The sequence below is a fragment of the Salmo trutta genome, chromosome 37, assembly GCF_901001165.1.
Source record: "Salmo trutta chromosome 37, fSalTru1.1, whole genome shotgun sequence".
NCBI lineage: Eukaryota > Metazoa > Chordata > Actinopteri > Salmoniformes > Salmonidae > Salmo > Salmo trutta.
Genome location: NC_042993.1, coordinates 6,457,749 through 6,478,239, shown reverse-complemented (window position 1 = coordinate 6,478,239; position 20,491 = coordinate 6,457,749). Strand labels below are relative to the sequence as shown.

General features: G+C 44.9%; 1 protein-coding gene across 5 annotated transcripts in view; it reads left to right on the top strand.

Moving 5' to 3' along the window:
- The window catches only part of LOC115177551 (calcium-transporting ATPase type 2C member 1), a 63,701-nt gene that overhangs the window by 23,762 nt on the left and 19,448 nt on the right, over window positions 1-20,491 (top strand). For 4 of the 5 annotated variants that reach the window (XM_029738442.1, XM_029738445.1, XM_029738443.1 and 1 more), the window contains 11 exons: window positions 2,631-2,735; window positions 3,009-3,125; window positions 8,860-8,949; window positions 9,145-9,180; window positions 9,478-9,539; window positions 10,168-10,276; window positions 10,448-10,597; window positions 10,731-10,875; window positions 19,294-19,360; window positions 20,036-20,160; window positions 20,268-20,365. In XM_029738442.1, the coding sequence (XP_029594302.1) occupies window positions 2,631-2,735; window positions 3,009-3,125; window positions 8,860-8,949; window positions 9,145-9,180; window positions 9,478-9,539; window positions 10,168-10,276; window positions 10,448-10,597; window positions 10,731-10,875; window positions 19,294-19,360; window positions 20,036-20,160; window positions 20,268-20,365 (1,104 nt within the window). Of the gene's footprint in view, window positions 1-1,941; window positions 2,026-2,630; window positions 2,736-3,008; window positions 3,126-8,859; window positions 8,950-9,144; window positions 9,181-9,477; window positions 9,540-10,167; window positions 10,277-10,447; window positions 10,598-10,730; window positions 10,876-19,293; window positions 19,361-20,035; window positions 20,161-20,267; window positions 20,366-20,491 lie in introns of those variants that run through there. The other variant, XM_029738444.1, reaches the window with a different exon arrangement.

The window sequence follows — 20,491 nt, the reverse complement described above, 5'->3', positions numbered from 1 at the left end:
CTCTTGTCCCCCTTGCTCATTTTAAATATTTATTGGAGCATTTTTATTTTTGTATTGCTTGTAACTGTTTTGGGTAATGCAAGTTCTTGTGCTGTTAGGTTATTCTACTATGTGTAAATGAAATATGTTCCTCTACAGGAGGGTATCTCTCCAGGAACAGGGCTGGAGTGAAAACCTACAGGAGGGTATCTCTCCAGGAACAGGGCTGGAGAGTAGTGCTGAGTGGTTAGTGCTTTTTGAGGTCTGTTCGATTTCGGTTCGTTTAAAAAATAATAATAATAATCAAGTGTTTTTATTTTAAAAAACAACATTAAATGCACTATGCTTTATGTGGGTTGAAATGCTGTAACAACACAGAATAAAACAATTAATACAAGTCCCATGATGGTAGTGACTGTCCATTACTGCTGATAACTTATCAGTTATTCACAATACTTTACTTTAATAAGATATTTAAGTTGTGTATATTACACTTTTTTTTATGACTTTATTATTTCATTCCAAGTCATCATCTCTATAGATCTATTTTAGTAGTTATTATAAGTAAATAAGACCTACTTTTATGACTGCTGACTATCAACTATCAATCACTTAGATTATGTATTTTCACGTAGAGATACCTCGCAATGCAACAGCGGCTCTTTATATTCCCTCACAATAGTGCATTCTTCTCTTTTCTGTAGCAGGCGTAAAATAAACACAGACCGGACAAGAAGATGTGCAATGGATTATGGTCATTGTAGTTAATTACCACATTTTATGCCCTAAACTATGTAGAATATTGGCCTGTGGGAAACTACAACCCCCTATTACATCGCACAGTTCAGACTTGGATCTGATTCATCTCTGGAGAAACTGTGCAATGTGTGCATTGAGCTCACAGAAAAAAAATCGACAGGTCAATTAGTTGTTTAAAAGACATGGCTCAGCACTATTGGAGAGCCTTGATAGATTGTGTGTTTGTTAGGGTGTATTCATTTGTATCTGTCTGTTAGGGTTTGCATTCACTTGGTGTAATATAACCTTTCTGGGGATGTTCCCCTGGTATAAGAAGGCTACTTTATCTAACTCTTCATTTAGCTAACTATAGTGTCTTTCTGTGTAAAATAGATAAACGTTTGTTTTGTTGGCTTTTTTGATTGATTGGGCTGTAGGTTTTTGACTTATCTGGCTGGCCATGCCTCTGCTCCAGGTAGCTAGCCTATCTGGCTGGCCAGGAAATGAGTAACCCTGTAGAGTGGGAATTACTGCCTCTTGTCAGAACCTGAGTAGGGAGAAGACTAAAGAGCGGTTAGAAGATGGTAAAGAGAGAGGAAGGACGAGGAGAGGAAGAGCGAGGGTTCTCTACTCATTCACTCCTCCATGCCTCTAGGCCCTCTCCTTCTCTACAGCTTTTCTTCTAGAGCTCTTCACTTCCACAGAAAGAAGTGTGATCTTTTCATTCATTATTCTACACCGAGTGGAGTGAGAGGGGGGAGAAGGGGAGAGGGAGTGAAGATGAGGGGAGACAGACAGAGTCTGATCCAGGTTTAAGCTCTTGTCACTCTTAATTAGATAGAATCCTCTCAGGCTAACAGAACACTCTCCAGCCTCCTTACTTATGTAAGATACTTTGTCTCATCTAAATGGCGGAGAGGAATGAGGGAAGACACCAGGCGAGGGAGGAGAAGGAGCGGGATTTTGGTGATTCTGGGGGTGTTGTGAGACACACAGACAGATGTTGGTTGGATACCTTTTTAGCAGTAGATGTTACGGGCAGGACCAGGAGGTGCGGCCGGTGGCGATGAAGAGGAACAGAACAGGTCATTCATCCTCCTGCCTGTCGTACGGTTACTGTGTCATTGCCTGTCTACAGTCCTCTCTACGGCAACTGAGTGAGATGGTTTGTTTGACGAGGAGGGCTGACGAGTAACCACAGGTGTTGACTGTCTATGTTGGCAGAGGGAGCACAGCAGACTGCCTTTTGCTGGACCTCAGTTGATGGATTAGATAACTTCGCTCTGCATTGCAACCAGTTGGCACATGGTACGTTGCTGTGAAGTACTTTTTCCCATCATGCTTTTTTTGTCTTTTGAAAAAACGATCACCAAAAAGCTGTTGATTTGTTGATTGTCATGAAACATGTTTGTGCCTTAGTCCTGGTATGCCTGATCTCGGTGACCTCGTATGAGTGTTTGGCTGCCTGGTGGAACCTGGGGGTCAGTAGGACATCTGGCCTAATGGCAGAACTAGCATTAGCATAGGGGAGCGAAGTGCAGCCTTAATCTTAAAGCTATGATATAGCAAAGGCTATGGCGTGATGAGAAGGGCTACCATCTAATCTCTGTGGGTGTAGTTTTAGCATCATGCTGCCTGGACTACACTAAATATGCAAGGGATTACATTTTTGGTTGTTAAATCAAATCAAATTGTCACATGCGCCGAATACAACAGGTGTAGACTTTACAGTGAAATGCTTACTTACCAGCCCTTCACTAACAATGCAGAGTTTTAAAAAAAGTAAGAAAAATTTGCTAAATAAACTAAAGGAAAATAGTAACACAATAAAATCCCAATACTGGGGCTATATACAAGGATAATGGATATGGATATGTCTTGTTTCTCCTAATGTTATTGTCTGTCTGCTGCAGCTTCCCGAGAAACAACCCCAATATGAAGATAAAACCATGGTTCCAGTACTAACTTCAAAACAAGCCAGCCAATTACCAGTGAACGAAGTAACGTGTGTCCTGCAGGTACGTATGGCACAGTGAAAAATGTAGAATTTACTAACGTTGTATTCCATTACCATTAGTGCATAGACATTTGAGTCGTTTAGCAGGCACTCTTATCCAGACGACTTAGTTAATGCATTCATCTTAAGATAGTTAGGTGACACGAGTTAGGCCTAGTCAGCATCACTGAGCTGTCAAACAGCACCAGCATACTGAAGGGTGAGCCCCTCATCTCGTCATCACACGCTAGTCACCTGACAGCGTTGTTGTTGGTAACCCTGCTCCTTCCCTCAGGCTGACCTGCAGTACGGCCTGACCCACAGTGAGGTCACCCGTCGCCGTGCCTACCATGGCTGGAATGAGTTCGACATCAATGAGGAGGAGCCTCTCTGGAGGAAGTACATCTCCCAGGTGAGTGGCGGATAGAACTGCAAATCCCTTGTCTACGTCAAGCTGAAAAAGTACAACTCCCTGGAGAGTGAAGGGAAGCTACCCAAAGCTGAAATTCATACCGTTATTATAGCGTTGTAGTACATGTGTGTGTGAAGCCTAAATAAGCAGAAAGGGGAACACCCTCACACCTGATACATCCTGGCTTTGATACAGGAGTTCTAGCACAGCATCCCACCACTGACAAGACATTTCCAGCGAGTGCTGAAGCCGAAGCTGCAGTAGGGCTCCAGGTTTCAGAAGCAGCTCCCTACATGCTGTAGTGTTTAGTACATGTGAAATATCACAGATCACCTGCTGTCCTCCCTCCGCCCCGCTCTTGGATCGCTCTTGACTTCTTTTGCAAGGACAAAAGCTCCCAGTGTCCTCTGGGGTAGGAGGGAGGGAGAGAAGAGGAGGAAAAAACTGGGCCGCTCTATTCTGCCTGGTTTCTGTCTTCCGTGGCCAGAAGCAAAGTGATGAGCGGTCGGATAAATATAGAGCTGCCGCCCTGAGAGGCCGTTTTTCTCCTTCACACAGAGAGATGGAGAGAATGAGGGATGCTGTACCCCCCTTTCTCTCTCCCCCCTCTTGCTCTCTCCCCCCCTCTCTCGCTCTCTCTCGCTCTCTCTCCCCCCTCTCTCTCCCCCCCTCTCTCGCTCTCTCTCCCCCCACCCTCTCTCTCCCCCCTCTCGCTCTCTCTCTCCCCCCACCCTCTCTCTCCCCCCACCCGCTCGCTCTCCCCCGTCTCTCTCTCCCGTTCCACTCTCACTCCCTCTCTCTGTGTTCCTTCTTTGTTTCAACCCCTTTGATACCCTGCTGAAGAAGAAAGATCAGCCACTTACTCATCACGTGGTTGATGTGAGATGCAGCCTCCTGTTGCCATGGAAACATATCAAAAAATACGTAATTATGCCATGAGCCATTGCTGTACTTCGGCGCTTTGGTTGGTTTAAATTGCAGTGGGGAAATTCTTTTTTTTTAAATATTTTTTTTAAAGTACTGATCATAATTACAGAGGCACTTTGGATCTAGCCAGATAGAACAGCCTCTGATCTGGTTCAATCAGTAACACCATTTTCCATTCTCCATTCCATATTTTATGGTATTTTCTCAACACCATTTGTCCCAGAACGCTTAAGACCCAAACCTAACTCCCCTAGGTGACAGGGTCAGCGTCCATAGAAAGGCAGTACTGCCCAGTACAGGGCAGTACTCAAGATTACATAGAATAATTATCTAGAATATTAATCACAGTATTCATTCACCTCTATTGTATTCATCCCTCCCTATCTTCTGAATTGGGAGGGTGCCATTCCCCCCTCCCCTGACTCCTCTGTTGTCAGATCAGATTCCTCCTCTGTTGTTAGATCAGATTCCTCTTCAGATTCCTCCTCATGGCTTGAGGCCTGACACGCCTGACGAGGCCTGAGTTACTGAACTACCAGATGGTCCAGTCTAGCTAGCTAATTTGTTTGTGTGTGTGAAATCTGTTAGAAGCACTATTGCCCCACACACACACACTCTCTCTGAGTGAAGAGCTACAAGCATTCGGGTCTTTAATCTGTCACTAGTTTGGGCTGTGCCAGTCAGGCAGGTTATCTGTACAGAACAGAGCAGCAATCTGGTGCTCTCCCTGTCTCCTGGAGGCTCCCACCATCAGCTCAGCCCCATCTCTCCCTGTCTCCTGGAGGCTCCCACCATCAGCTCAGCTCCATCTCTCCCTGTCTCCTGGAGGCTCCCACCATCAGCTCAGCTCCATCTCTCCCTGTCTCCTGGAGGCTCCCACCATCAGCTCAGCTCCATCTCTCCCTGTCTCCTGGAGGCTCCCACCATCAGCTCAGCTCCATCTCTCCCTGTCTCCTGGAGGCTCCCACCATCAGCTCAGCTCCATCTCTCCCTGTCTCCTGGAGGCTCCCACCATCAGCTCAGCTCCATCTCTCCCTGTCTCCTGGAGGCTCCCACCATCAGCTCAGCTCCATCTCTCCCTGTCTCCTGGAGGCTCCCACCATCAGCTCAGCTCCATCTCTCCCTGTCTCCTGGAGGCTCCCACCATCAGCTCAGCTCCATCTCTCCCTGTCTCCTGGAGGCTCCCACCATCAGCTCAGCTCCATCTCTCCCTGTCTCCTGGAGGCTCACACCATCAGCTCAGCTCCATCTCTCCCTGTCTCCTGGAGGCTCACACCATCAGCTCAGCTCCATCTCTCCCTGTCTCCTGGAGGCTCCCACCATCAGCTCAGCTCCATCTCTCCCTGTCTCCTGGAGGCTCCCACCATCAGCTCAGCTCCATCTCTCCCTGTCTCCTGGAGGCTCCCACCATCAGCTCAGCTCCATCTCTCCCTGTCTCCTGGAGGCTCCCACCATCAGCTCAGCCCCATCTCTCCCTGTCTCCTGGAGGCTCCCACCATCAGCTCAGCCCCATCTCTCCCTGTCTCCTGGAGGCTCCCACCATCAGCTCAGCCCCTGTCTCCTGGAGGCTCCCACCATCAGCTCAGCCCCTGTCTCCTGGAGGCTCCCACCATCAGCTCAGCCCCATCTCTCCCTGTCTCCTGGAGGCTCCCACCATCAGCTCAGCCCCTGTCTCCTGGAGGCTCCCACCATCAGCTCAGCTCCATCTCTCCCTGTCTCCTGGAGGCTCACACCATCAGCTCAGCTCCATCTCTCCCTGTCTCCTGGAGGCTCACACCATCAGCTCAGATCCGCAAAAAGTCTGTGTGTGTGTGTGTGTGTGTGTGTGTGTGTGTGTGTGTGTGTTTTGTGTGTTTTGTGTGTGTGTGTGTGTGATCTTCTCACCAGTATTTTTAGCAGCAAAGTGAGAAAGCAGCACAAGGCTTTAGTTTGGCATCATCATCATCATTATCTCCCCTTTCGCTGCACCTCATTGCCGCTACAGATTTTCATCTGTTTTTAGCATCCCAGAGGATGAACTGGTGGCGTGAAGAGTCATTTATCACTGTTATCAGACTGTGCTCTAAAAAGCACTGTACCTATTGGTGTTGAATCCATCTCTCTGAGAGGCCGACGGTGGGTACATAGTGGTGTTGAATCCATCTCTCTGAGAGGCCGACGGTGGGTACATAGTGGTGTTGAATCCATCTCTCTGAGAGGCCGACGGTGGGTACATAGTGGTGTTGAATCCATCTCTCTGAGAGGCCGACGGTGGGTACATAGTGGTGTTGAATCCATCTCTCTGAGAGGCCGACGGTGGGTACATATTGGTGTTGAATCCATCTCTCTGAGAGGCCGACGGTGGGTACATAGTGGTGTTGAATCCATCTCTCTGAGAGGCCGACGGTGGGTACATAGTGGTGTTGAATCCATCTCTCTGAGAGGCCGACGGTGGGTACATAGTGGTGTTGAATCCATCTCTCTGAGAGGCCGACGGTGGGTACATAGTGGTGTTGAATCCATCTCTCTGAGAGGCCGACGGTGGGTACATACATAGTCAAAGACTGTGATGTCCTTGTTTTAATTCAAGTGCAAGGCAAAACAGACAAGTAACTACAGAGCAGTTGAATTCCAGATACCTGTAGACTACAGGGAGCCCTACTGACTACGAGGTAATTGTGTGTACAGAAGATGTCCCAGAGTGTGATGTCAGCATTTAGGAAGGTACTGGGCCTTGAATCTTGTTCCTGTCAGGGGGATCTTGTTCCTGTCAGAAGTAACCAGGAAACCAGGGCTCTGGAGGCCTTTAATCAAACTCTGTCACTCCTCTCTGATTTTGAACCCCTATGTAAGTATTGAACACATTCATTACGGTAGACTCGATGCTTTGTCCGCTCGCCATGCTGCCTCAATTATCCTGTCAAAGGGAGCGACAGCAACACAGCACCATTGGCTGGCTAATTAGTGTCTGGCCCAGACATGACAGATTGGGCCTGTACTCCCACTGTGCAGTCAGTGGCCGTGTTTGAGAGCATCAAAACCATGATGTGTAATGGGTCAATTGTGGCCGACTGACTGATCTGCAAATAATATTGAGTAGTTATTTATGATGCAAGGTGATTTGTAGATTAGTCAGTCTCCCCTCGCCTCTAAAGTCAGCCTGAAACCCCAAACAGCAAGCAATGCAGATATGGAAGCAAGGTGGCTAGGAAAAGCTCCCTAAAAAGGCAGGAACCTAGGAAGAAACCAGAGAGGAACCAAGCTGCATTCAGCCATTACTCTCTTTCTCTGTCTCTGTCTGCCAGAGGAACCAGTCTACATTCAGCCATTACTCTCTCTCTCTGTCTGCCAGAGGAACCAGGCTGCATTCAGCCATTACTCTCTTTCTCTCTCTGTCTGCCAGAGGAACCAGGCTGCATTCAGCCATTACTCTCTTTCTCTCTCTGTCTGCCAGAGGAACCAGGCTGCATTCAGCCATTACTCTCTTTCTCTCTCTCTCTCTGTCTGCCAGAGGAACCAGGCTGCATTCAGCCATTACTCTCTGTCTCTCTCTGTCTCTGTCTGCCAGAGGAACCAGGCTACATTCAGCCATTACTCTCTTTCTCTGTCTCTGTCTGCCAGAGGAACCAGGCTACATTCAGCCATTACTCTCTCTCTCTGTCTGCCAGAGGAACCAGGCTGCATTCAGCCATTACTCTCTTTCTCTCTCTGTCTCTGTCTGCCAGAGGAACCAGGCTGCATTCAGCCATTACTCTCTTTCTCTGTCTCTGTCTGCCAGAGGAACCAGGCTGCATTCAGCCATTACTCTCTTTCTCTCTCTGTCTCTGTCTGCCAGAGGAACCAGGCTACATTCAGCCATTACTCTCTCTCTGTCTGCCAGAGGAACCAGGCTACATTCAGCCATTACTCTCTCTCTCTGTCTCTGTCTGCCAGAGGAACCAGGCTGCATTCAGCCATTACTCTCTTTCTCTGTCTCTGTCTGCCAAAGGAACCAGGCTACATTCAGCCATTACTCTCTCTCTGTCTGCCAGAGGAACCAGGCTGCATTCAGCCATTACTCTCTCTCTCTGTCTCTGTCTGCCAGAGGAACCAGGCTACATTCAGCCATTACTCTCTCTCTGTCTGCCAGAGGAACCAGGCTGCATTCAGCCATTACTCTCTTTCTCTGTCTCTGTCTGCCAAAGGAACCAGGCTACATTCAGCTATTACTCTCTCTCTGTCTGCCAGAGGAACCAGGCTACATTCAGCCATTACTCTCTCTCTGTCTGCCAGAGGAACCAGGCTGCATTCAGCCATTACTCTCTCTCTGTCTGCCAGAGGAACCAGGCTACATTCAGCCATTACTCTCTCTCTGTCTGCCAGAGGAACCAGGCTACATTCAGCCATTACTCTCTCTCTGTCTGCCAGAGGAACCAGGCTACATTCAGCCATTACTCTCTCTCTGTCTGCCAGAGGAACCAGGCTACATTCAGCCATTACTCTCTCTCTGTCTGCCAGAGAGGTTTCACATGTAGAGATGTAGTTTCTGACTGTTGGAGGTTTGCCGTATCATTGAAAGTATTACTGTTTCATTGAGATACAGTATACCTTATGTGTGTGAGACAACCTTCCGGCAGCTTCCAGGACCTTGTTTGACAAATGAATGGGCTTCTTACTTTCTCTGTACAGAGACCCTTATTCTATTTCTCTTCTATATAGTCACTCACTCATTCAGTCACACACACTCACACAAGTCACTACCGATCACATCAGATGTGGAACATTGGTATTGATCGTGCAGTGCAACAGCTCAATGATGGCATCCTCTCTCCCTCTCTCCCTCCCCCAGTTTAAGGATCCTCTCATCATGCTGCTACTGGCCTCTGCTGTCATCAGTGTGCTCATGCGCCAGTTTGATGATGCCATCAGCATCACAGTGGTAAGGAACCCCATCACCACACAGGTTATTTATAGTATACCATTTAGTACTGTGAGTAATTCCATGGTGCTCCAGAAATGTCTGACAACGGATTAGACTGGGTACTACAGAGAATGGAGAGTAAAGCGCTAACCTATTTTTTATATATCTCTATCTCTCTCTCTCTCTCTCCATCCCTCTTTTTCTCCTTGACAGGCCATTATAATAGTGGTTACAGTTGCCTTTGTCCAGGTGAGACCTCTTTATTTGCCTTCACTCTGTGAACTGTGTTAGTTGTGACAGGGAGTCAGTCAGTGTGTTTCTCTGCAGATGTCATGGTGTTTTCTCAGAGCACAAAGCCAGATGCCAAATAGATCACAGTGGAACAGAACAGACGTTTGTGTGTGTGTGTGTGTGCGTGTGGGGCTCGTCTCTGTAGAGAGAACATTGGAAATGCATTGCTGTTCCATCATTTATGAGGGGCATGAAAACTGATCAAAGACATTTGTAGAGAGTTGTTTCAGCTATGCTCTCTCTGTTTCTCTGAAGGAATACCGCTCTGAGAAGTCCCTTGAAGAGCTGGGAAAACTTGTGCCTCCAGAATGCCACTGGTGAGCACTGCCTCTCTCCGCTCCAATGCTCTCTGTTATGTTTTTCTCTCCCACCCATCACTAATTGTATCTACATATGGAATGACAGACAAACATGACAGTGGAAGCAGCTTAGGACCGACGTCACTCCCATAGACTTAGTGCACACATCCTGGGATAAAGAAATCACTGGTGCCTCCTGAAAGAAGTGAAAAGGGGACATGGAGAAATGGATGTAATTTCCACTTCAAACAGGATCCAGAGGGCCAGATTTGCACTTCAAACACAAGATCCCCCCCTCCCCTTAAAATATTCTCTCACACACACACACTCACTCACTCTTCCATATCCCCAGGCTGCTACAAGCTGTTGCCCTTGGATGCTGGTGGTGGAGCTAGCATAGTGCATGATAGCTTGCATACTGTAGCATTAGCATGGTCATTGCTGATTACAGTTCAATTCCATCTTCTGTCTCTTTCTCTATCTCCTCTCTCTCTGTCTCTTCTTGCGCTCCCTCTGTCTCGCTCTCTCTGTCTCGCTCTCTGTCTCGTTCTCCCCGTTTGTCTCTCTCTTCTTGTGCGCTCTCTGTCTCACTCTCTGTCTCGCTCTCCCCGTTGTTTCTGTCTCTCCATCTCCCCCTCCCCACTAGTGTGAGGGAAGGACACCTGGAGCGCATGCTGGCTCGGGAGTTGGTCCCTGGAGACACTGTCTGTCTCTCTGTTGGGGAGAGAGTCCCGGCTGATCTCCGACTCTTTGAGGTATATTATACACTCACACCTGTTCAGAAGCTGTAAAAGATACTGTCGTCCTCACTCTTACACATAAACATAGATCTGCAATGGGTGGGACTTCACTAGCTCTACAAAAAAAGCTGGCAGCAAAAGAATTGCTGTAGTGACTGGCAAACCTTTCACCCCTCTCTCTCCCAGGCAACTGACCTATCAGTGGATGAGTCCAGTCTGACGGGAGAGACCACTCCCTGCTCCAAGTCCACGTCCCACCAGCCCACCAACAATGACATCACCTCCCGCAGCAATGTGGCCTTCATGGGAACCCTGGTGCGATGTGGCAAAGCCAAGGTACCTCACATGACCCATCCCAACACTTTACCAATAATTTATGGAGCAGCACTTCTGGCTGGAAATTAAACTTACAGATTGTGATTAATAACGTCTTATATCATTGTGTAACCTTTTTGTTTTTGTCTTATAGGGTATCGTCATAGGAACAGGAGAAAATTCTGAATTTGGAGAAGTTTTTAAGATGATGCAAGCAGAGGAGGCCCCTAAAACACCTTTACAGAAAAGCATGGACCTGCTTGGGAAACAGCTCTCGCTTTATTCCTTTGGAATCATAGGTACTACATCTTTTTTGGTCTTCTCAAATGTGCACATGTTCTCGTGGTCCTGAATGGCTAGGATTTGGGGGTTCGATTCCCAGGGAACACCTATATGTAAAATGTATCCATGCATGACTGTAAGTTGCTTTGGATACTAAGTGTCATGCTAAATGGTATGTACAGTATGTGTATACATACATACATACATACATACATACATACATACATACATACATACATACATACATACATACATACATACATACATACATACATACATACATACATACATATATACAATTACAATTTAGTCATTTAGCAGACGCTCTTATCCAGAGCGACTTACAGTAGTGAATGCATACATTTAATTAAATTTTTTATTTTTTTGTACTGGCCCCCCGTGGGAATCGAACCCACAACCCTGGCGTTGCACACACCATGCTGGCATTGCAAACACCATGCTCTACCAACTGAGCCACAGGGAAGACACATATGTGTGTGTGTGTGTATGTATATTTATGTATGTATGTGTACATACACTGCTCAAAAAAATAAAGGGAACACTTAAACAACACAATGTAACTCCAAGTCAATCACACTTCTGTGAAATCAAACTGTCCACTTAGGAAGCAACACTGATTGACAATACATTTCACATGCTGTTGTGCAAATGGAATAGACAACAGGTGGAAATTATAGGCAATTAGCAAGACACCTCCAATAAAGGAGTGGTTCTGCAGGTGGGGACCACAGACCACTTCTCAGTTCCTATGCTTCCTGGCTGATGTTTTGGTCACTTTTGAATGCTGGCGGTGCTTTCACTCTAGTGGTAGCATGAGACGGAGTCTACAACCCACACAAGTGGCTCAGGTAGTGTAGCTCATCCAGGATGGCACATCAATGCGAGCTGTGGCAAGAAGGTTTGCTGTGTCTGTCAGCGTAGTGTCCAGAGCATGGAGGCACTACCAGGAGACAGGCCAGTACATCAGGAGACGGCGAGGAGGCCGTAGGGCAACAACCCAGCAGCAGGACCGCTACCTCCGCCTTTGTGCAAGGAGGAGCAGGAGAAGCACTGCCAGAGCCCTGCAAAATGACCTCCAGCAGGCCACAAATGTGCATGTGTCTGCTCAAATGGTCAGAAACAGACTCCATGAGGGTGGTATGAGGGCCCGACGTCCACAGGTGGGGGTTGTGCTTACAGCCCAACACCGTGCAGGACGTTTGGCATTTGCCAGAGAACACCAAGATTGGCAAATTCGCCACTGGCGCCCTGTGCTCTTCACAGATGAAAGCAGGTTCACACAGCACATGTGACAGAGTCTGGAGACGCCGTGGAGAACGTTCTGCTGCCTGCAACATCCTCCAGCATGACCGGTTTGGCGGTGGGTCAGTCATGGTGTGGGGTGGCATTTCTTTGGGGGGCCGCACAGCCCTCCATGTGCTCGCCAGAGGTAGCCTGACTGCCATTAGGTACCGAGATGAGATCCTCAGACCCCTTGTGAGACCATATGCTGGTGCGGTTGGCCCTGGGTTCCTCCTAATGCAAGACAATGCTAGACCTCATGTGGCTGGAGTGTGTCAGCAGTTCCTGCAAGAGGAAGGCATTGATGCTATGGACTGGCCCGCCCGTTCCCCAGACCTGAATCCAATTAAGCACATCTGGGACATCATGTCTCGCTCCATCCACCAATGCCACGTTGCACCACAGACTGTCCAGGAGTTGGCGGATGCTTTAGTCCAGGTCTGGGAGGAGATCCCTCAGGAGACCATCCGCCACCTCATCAGGAGCATGCCCAGGCATTGTAGGGAGGTCATACAGGCACGTGGAGGCCACACACACTACTGAGCCTCATTTTGACTTGTTTTAAGGACATTACATCAAAGTTGGATCAGCCTGTAATGTGGTTTTCCACTTTAATTTTGAGTGTGACTCCAAATCCAGACCTCCATGGGTTGATAAATTGGATTTCCATTGATTATTTTTGTGTGATTTTGTTGTCAGCACATTCAACTATGTAAAGAAAAAAGTATTTAATAAGATTATTTCATTCATTCAGATCTAGCATGTGATGTGATGTTATGTATGTATGTATGTGTGTGTGTGTGTGTGTGTGTGTGTGTGTGTGTGTGTGTGTGTGTGACCAAAGGGTATTGAATGTAAAGGGTATATATGTATGTGTGTGTGTATATATATATGTATGTATGTTACCCAAGGGTATTGAATGTTCTTGTCTGCCTCTCCAAGAGGTATTTTCTATAGACATACTGCTCCAAGCCAGTTTATACTGTGTCTATATATACTGCTCCAAGCCAGTTGAAGTCGGAAGTTTACATACACCTATATAGCCAAATACATTTAAACTCAGTTTTTCACAATTCCTGACGTTTAATCCGTGTAAAAATTCCTTGTCTTAGGTCAGTTACGATCACCACTTCATTTTAAGAATGTGAAATGTCAAAATAATAGTAGAGAGCATGATTTTATTTCAGCTTTTATTTCTTTCATCACATTCCCTGTGGGTCAGAAGTTTACATAAACTCAATTAGTATTTGGTAGCATTGCCTTTAAATTGTTTAATTTGGGTCAAACGTTTCGGGTAGCCTTCCACAAGCTTCCCACAATGTTGGGTGAATTTTGGCCCATTCCTCCTAACAGAGCTGCTGTAACTGAGTCAGGTTTGTAGGCTTGCTTGCTCGCACATGCTTTTTCAGTTCTGCCCACAGGTTTTCTATGGGATTGAGGTCAGGGCTTTGTCATGGCCACTCCAATACCTTGACTTTGTTGTCCTTAAGCCATTTTGCCACAACTTTGGAGGTATGCTTGGGGTCATTGTCCATTTTAGAAGACGTATTTGCAACCAAGCTTTAACTTCCTGACTGATGTCTTGAGATGGTGCTTCAATATATCCACATACTTTTCCTTCCTCAATATGCCATCTATTTTGTGAAGTGCACCAGTCCCTCCTGCAGCAAAGCACCCCCACAACATGATGCTGCGACCTCCGTGCTTCACGGTTGGGATGGTGTTCTTCGGCTTGCAAGCCTCCCCCTTTTTCCTCCAAACATAACGATGGTAATTATTGCCAAACAGTTCTATTTTTGTTTCATCAGACCAGCGGACATTTCTCCAAAAAGTACGATCTTTGTCCCCATGTGCAGTTGCAAACTGTAGTCTGGCTTTTTTATGGCGGTTTTGGAGCAGTGGTTTCTTCCTTGCTGAGCGGCCTTTCATGTTATGTCGATATAGGACTCGTTTTACTGTGGATATAGATACTTTTGTACGTATTTCCTCCAGCATCTTCACAAGGTCCTTTGCTGCTGTTCTGGGATTGATTTGCGCTTTTCGGCACCAAAGTACGTTCATCTCTAGGAGACAGAATGCGTCTCCTTCCTGAGCAGTATGACGGCTGCGTGGGCCCATGGTGTTTATACTTGCATACTATTGTTTGTACAGATGAACGTGGTACCTTCAGGCGTTTGGAAATTGCTCCGAAGGACGAACCAGGCTTGTGGAGGTCTACAAACATTTTTCTGAGGTCTTGGCTGATATCTTTTCATTTTCCCATTATGTCAAGCAAAGAGGCACTGAGTTGAAAGGTAGGCCTTGAAATACATCCACAGGTACACCTCCAATTGACTCAAATGATGTCAATTAGTCTATCAGAATCTTCTAAAGTTTTGACATCATTTTCGGGAATGTTCCAAGCTGTGTAAAGGCACAGTCAACTTATTGTATGTAAACTTCTGACCCACTGGAATTGTGGTACAGTGAATTATAATCTGTATGTAAACAATTGTTCGAAAAATTACTTGTCATGCACAAAGTAGATGTCCTAACCGACTTGCCAAAACTGTAGTTTGTTAACAAGAAATTTGTGGAGTGGTTAAAAAATGAGTTTGAATGATTCCAACCTAACTAAGTGTATATAAACTTCCGACTTCAACTGTATATACTGCTCCAAGCCAGTTTATACTGTATATACAGGTATATTGTATACTCAGAGTTCCCCCCCCCAAAGAATGTAAGACGGGCACTGCGCCACCTTCTGGACTGGCAGTGCCACTATATAATCATAAAACAATATTATTAATAACATTTATTTTTTACTTTATTCGTTATCATTTAAGGCATTTTTTTGCTCTAGATTACATAAAATGGCAGTTACAGTTGTTGAAAATCTCAACAACACCACCTTGTTAAAAAATCCTAGGGAGAACCCTGAGACCGTTAATGCTCCCAGCCAGTTAATTTTGTGTGTGTGGTCACTTGGAAATGTCCTTGTTTTGTCCATTTAAAATTGATCAGAAATACAGTCTAGACATTGTTAATGTTGTAAATGACTATTGTAGGTGGAAACGGCTGTTTTTTACATTTCTTTTATGGAGTATCTACAGTGAGGGGGAAAAAGTATTTGATCCCCTGCTGATTTTGTACGTTTGCCCGCTGACAAAGAAATGATCAGTCTATAATTGTAATGGTAGGTTTATTTGAACAGAGAGAGACAGAATAACAACAAAAAAATCTAGAAAAACGCATGTCAAAAATGTTAGAAAATGGTTTGCATTTTAATGAGGGAAATAAGTATTTGACCCCTCTCAATCAGAAAGATTTCTGGCTCCCAGGTGTCTTTAATACAGGTAACGAACTGAGATTACGAGCACACTCTTAAAGGGAGTGCTCCTAATCTCAGCTTGTTACATGTATAAAAGACACCTGTCCACAGAAGCAACCAATCAATCAGATTTCAAACTCTCCACCATGGCCAAGACCAAAGAGCTCTCCAAGGCTGGAATGGGCTACAAGACCATCACCAAGCAGCTTGGTGAGAAGGTGACAACAGTTGGTGCGATTATTCGCAAATGGAAGAAGCACAAAAGAACTGTCAATCTCCCTCGGCCTGGGACTCCATGCAAGATCTCACCTCGTGGAGTTGCAATGATCATGAGAACGATGAGGAATCAGCCCAGAACTACACGGGAGGATCTTGTCAATGATCTCAAGGCAGCTGGGACCATAGTCACCAAGAAAACAATTGATAACACACTACGCCGTGGAGGACTGAAATCCTGCAGCGCCCGCAAGGTTCCCCTGCTCAAGAAAGCACATATACATGCCCGTCTGAAGTTTGCCAATGAACATCTGAATGATTCAAAAGACAACTGGGTGAAAGTGATGTGGTCAGATGAGACCAAAATGGAGCTCTTTGGCATGAACTCAACTCGCCGTGTTTGGAGGAGGAGGAATGCTGCCTATGACCCCAAGAACACCATCCCCACCATCAAACATGGAGGTGGAAACATTATGCTTTGGGGGTGTTTTTCTGCTAAGGGGATAGGACAACTTCACCGCATCAAAGGGACGATGGACGGGGCCATGTACCGTCAAATCTTGGGTAAGAACCTCCTTCCCTCAGCCAGGGCATTGAAAATGGGTCGTGGATGGGTATTCCAGCATGACAATGACCCAAAACACACGGCCAAGGCAACAAATTAGTGGCTCAAGAAGAAGCACATTAAGGTCCTGGAGTGGCCTAGCCAGTCTCCAGACCTTAATCCCATAGAAAATCTCTGGAGGGAGCTGAAGGTTCGAGTTGCCAAACGTCAGCCTCAACCTTAATGACTTGGAGAAGATCTGCAAAGAGGAGTGGGACAAAATCCCTCCTGAGATGTGTGCAAACCTGGTGGCCAACTACAAGAAACATCAAATATACAAATATACAAATAACATCAAATTGCAAACCCTTTTGCAATTAATATAGCACAACTGAAAACTGTTGTGCTGATTTAAAGAAGCAATACAACTGGGCTTTAGACTAGTTGAGTATGTGGAGCATCAGCATTTGTGGGTTCGATTACAGGCTCAAAATTGCCAGAAACAAGGAACTTTCTTCTGAAACTCATCAGTCTTTTATTGTTCATTAAATAGTACCTGCAAAAGACCATCTCAACGTCAACAGTGAAGAAGTGACTCTGGGATGCTGGCCTTCTAGGCAGAGTTCAAAGAAAAAGCCATATCGCAGACTGGCCAATAAAAAGAAAAGATTAAGATGGGCAAAAGAACACAGACACTGGACAGAGGGACAGAGGAATCCCGGAGTCGCCTCTTCACTGTTGACGTTGAGACTGGTGTTTTGCGGGTACTATTTAATTAAGCTGCCAGTTGAGGACTTGTGAGGCATCTGTTTCTCAAACTAGACACTCTAATGTACTTGTCCTCTTGCTCAGTTGTGCACTGGGGCCTCCCACTCTTTATATTCTGGTTAGAGCCCGTTTGCGCTGTTCTGTGAAGGGAGTAGTACACAGCGTTGTAATAGAACTTCAGTTTCTTGGCAATTTCTCGCATGGAATAGCCTTCATTTCTCAGAACAAGAATAGACTGACGAGTTTCAGAAGAAAGGTCTTTGTTTCTGGACATTTTGAGCAAGTAATTGAACCCACAAATGCTGATTCTCCTGATTCTCAACTAATCTAAAGGCCAGTTTTATTGCTTCTTTAATCAGAACAACAGTTTTCAGCTGTGCTAACATAATGGCAAAATGGTTTTCTAATGATCAATTAGCCTTTTACAATGATAAACTTGGGTTAGCTAACACAACGTGCCATTGGAACACAGGAGGGATGGTTGCTCATAATGGGCCTCTGTACGCCTATGTAGATATTCCATAATAAATCTGCCGTTTCCAGCTACAATAGTCAATTACAACATTAACAAGGTCTAGACTGTATTTCTGATCAATTTGATGTTATTTTAATTAACAAATATGTGCTTTTCTTTCAAAAAGGACATTTCTAAGTGACCCCAAACTTTTGAACGGTACTGTATCTATAGTTAATGCTCCCAGCCAGTTAATACTGTCTATATAGTGTTAATGCTGTCTATATAGTGTTAATGCTGTCTATATAGTGTTAATGCTCCCAGCCAGTTAATGCTGTCTATATAGTGTTAATGCTGTCTATATAGTGTTAATGCTCTCTATATAGTGTTAATACTGTCTATATAGTGTTAATACTGTCTATATAGTGTTAATGCTCCCAGCCAGTTAATGCTGTCTATATAGTGTTAATGCTCTCTATATAGTGTTAATGCTCCCAGCCAGTTAATACTGTCTATATAGTGTTAATGCTCCCAGCCAGTTAATACTGTCTATATAGTGTTAATGCTGTCTATATAGTGTTAATGCTCCCAGCCAGTTAATGCTGTCTATATAGTGTTAATGCTCCCAGCCAGTTAATGCTGTCTATATAGTGTTAATGCTCTCTATATAGTGTTAATACTGTCTATATAGTGTTAATGCTCCCAGCCAGTTAATGCTGTCTATATAGTGTTAATGCTCTCTATATAGTGTTAATACTGTCTATATAGTGTTAATGCTCCCAGCCAGTTAATACTGTCTATATAGTGTTAATGCTGTCTATATAGTGTTAATGCTGTCTATATAGTGTTAATGCTCCCAGCCAGTTAATACTGTCTATATAGTGTTAATGCTCCCAGCCAGTTAATGCTGTCTATATAGTGTTAATGCTGTCTATATAGTGTTAATGCTGTCTATATAGTGTTAATGCTCTCTATATAGTGTTAATGCTCCCAGCCAGTTAATGCTGTCTATATAGTGTTAATGCTGTCTATATAGTGTTAATGCTGTCTATATAGTGTTAATGCTGTCTATATAGTGTTAATGCTGTCTATATAGTGTTAATGCTGTCTATGTCTATATAGTGTTAATGCTCTCTATATAGTGTTAATGCTCTCTATATAGTGTTAATGCTCTCTATATAGTGTTAATGCTCTCTATATAGTGTTAATGCTCTCTATATAGTGTTAATGCTGTCTATATAGTGTTAATGCTCTCTATATAGTGTTAATGCTCCTAGCCAGTTAATGCTGTCTATATAGTGTTGATGCTGTCTATATAGTGTTGATGCTGTCTATATAGTGTTGATGCTGTCTATATAGTGTTGATGCTGTCTATATAGTGTTAATGCTGTCTATATAGTGTTAATGCTCTCTATATAGTGTTAATGCTCCCAGCCAGTTAATGCTGTCTATATAATGTTAATGCTGTCTATGTCTATATAGTGTTAATGCTGTCTATATAGTGTTAATGCTGTCTATATAGTGTTAATGCTGTCTATATAGTGTTAATGCTCTCTATATAGTGTTAATGCTCTCTATATAGTGTTAATGCTCTCTATATAGTGTTAATGCTCCTAGCCAGTTAATGCTGTCTATATAGTGTTAATACTGTCTATATAGTGTTAATGCTGTCTATATAGTGTTAATGCTGTCTATATAGTGTTAATGCTGTCTATATAGTGTTAATACTGTCTATATAGTGTTAATGCTGTCTATATAGTGTTAATGCTGTCTATATAGTGTTAATGCTCCTAGCCAGTACATGGCTAACCACCACTAATGAGTGTTGCCATGGGTTTCAGGGGTGATCATGCTGGTTGGTTGGCTCCAGGGGAAACACTTATTAGACATGTTCACCATCGGTGTCAGGTAAGCCCGAATTTGTATATTCCATATATGCAAATATTACAGTGCTTTGTATAAATGATGTGTTGCCGTTGTTTCTGTCATTGTCAACATATCCCAAGATATGGGCATGTTCTCTACCATAGACGTCTAATCCAACAACACAGTATGTTTAGTGTTCCCCAGGGCAGAATGCCATGTGAAGGATCTTTTGATAACACTAATTCATTCAGTGTGACATCTGAGTAGGTTAGCAGATCATAATGGGGGATTTTATGGTTGTCACGTGCCTGGTTACAGGGGTGAACGCAGTAGTGTAAGGGTTAGATTAAACTTCCTGTCATGTCAGTGCATTTTGTTATTTTTTAAGTTTTAAAAACACTGTAATACAATCACACAATTGGGGTCACGTCATTGTGGTGATTTTAGCAAGACAGTGTTTTCTCTTTCACAAGAGATCAGAGATTTTATCATTCCTCATCACTTTGCACCGTCAGTACCTCGGGGTGTACAGCTAACCTTGTTAACCTGTATTTACATTACAGTGAAAGTGTTCTTTTCTCACACCTGGAAGGTGAAGTGAGGTGTTGTGAATAAAGTTGGTAGGAATGCCAATGTACACACTGTGTACTCTCTTCAAGTAAAGACTTAGCGGTTTTCCGCTCTCGTCTCCTCCCTCTTCCTCCCCTCTTACCCAAGCCTGGCGGTGGCAGCCATCCCTGAGGGTCTACCCATCGTGGTGACGGTCACCTTGGCCCTCGGTGTGATGAGGATGGTCAAGAAGAGGGCCATTGTCAAGAAGCTGCCCATCGTGGAGACACTTGGTAGGGTCTGGCGGAGGTGAAGTGAGCCGAGCTCTGCCTTTAACACTCAGTTTGGTGTGTGTGTGTGTCTAGTTTAATTTCACCCCATCACTTCCTCCATCACCCAGGCTGCTGCAACGTCATCTGCTCAGACAAGACGGGGACTCTGACCAAGAACGAGATGACCGTCACTCACCTGTTCACCGCTGATGGACTACATGTTGAGGTAGACTGTGTGTGAGGCTAGTTCCTCCTGCCTAGTTTAGGACTGTTATTTAGTCATCTGGCAAGGTCCTTACCGTAAATGACAATGTGTTCAGTCAATTTATCTTGTGAAATGAGGGTTTACATC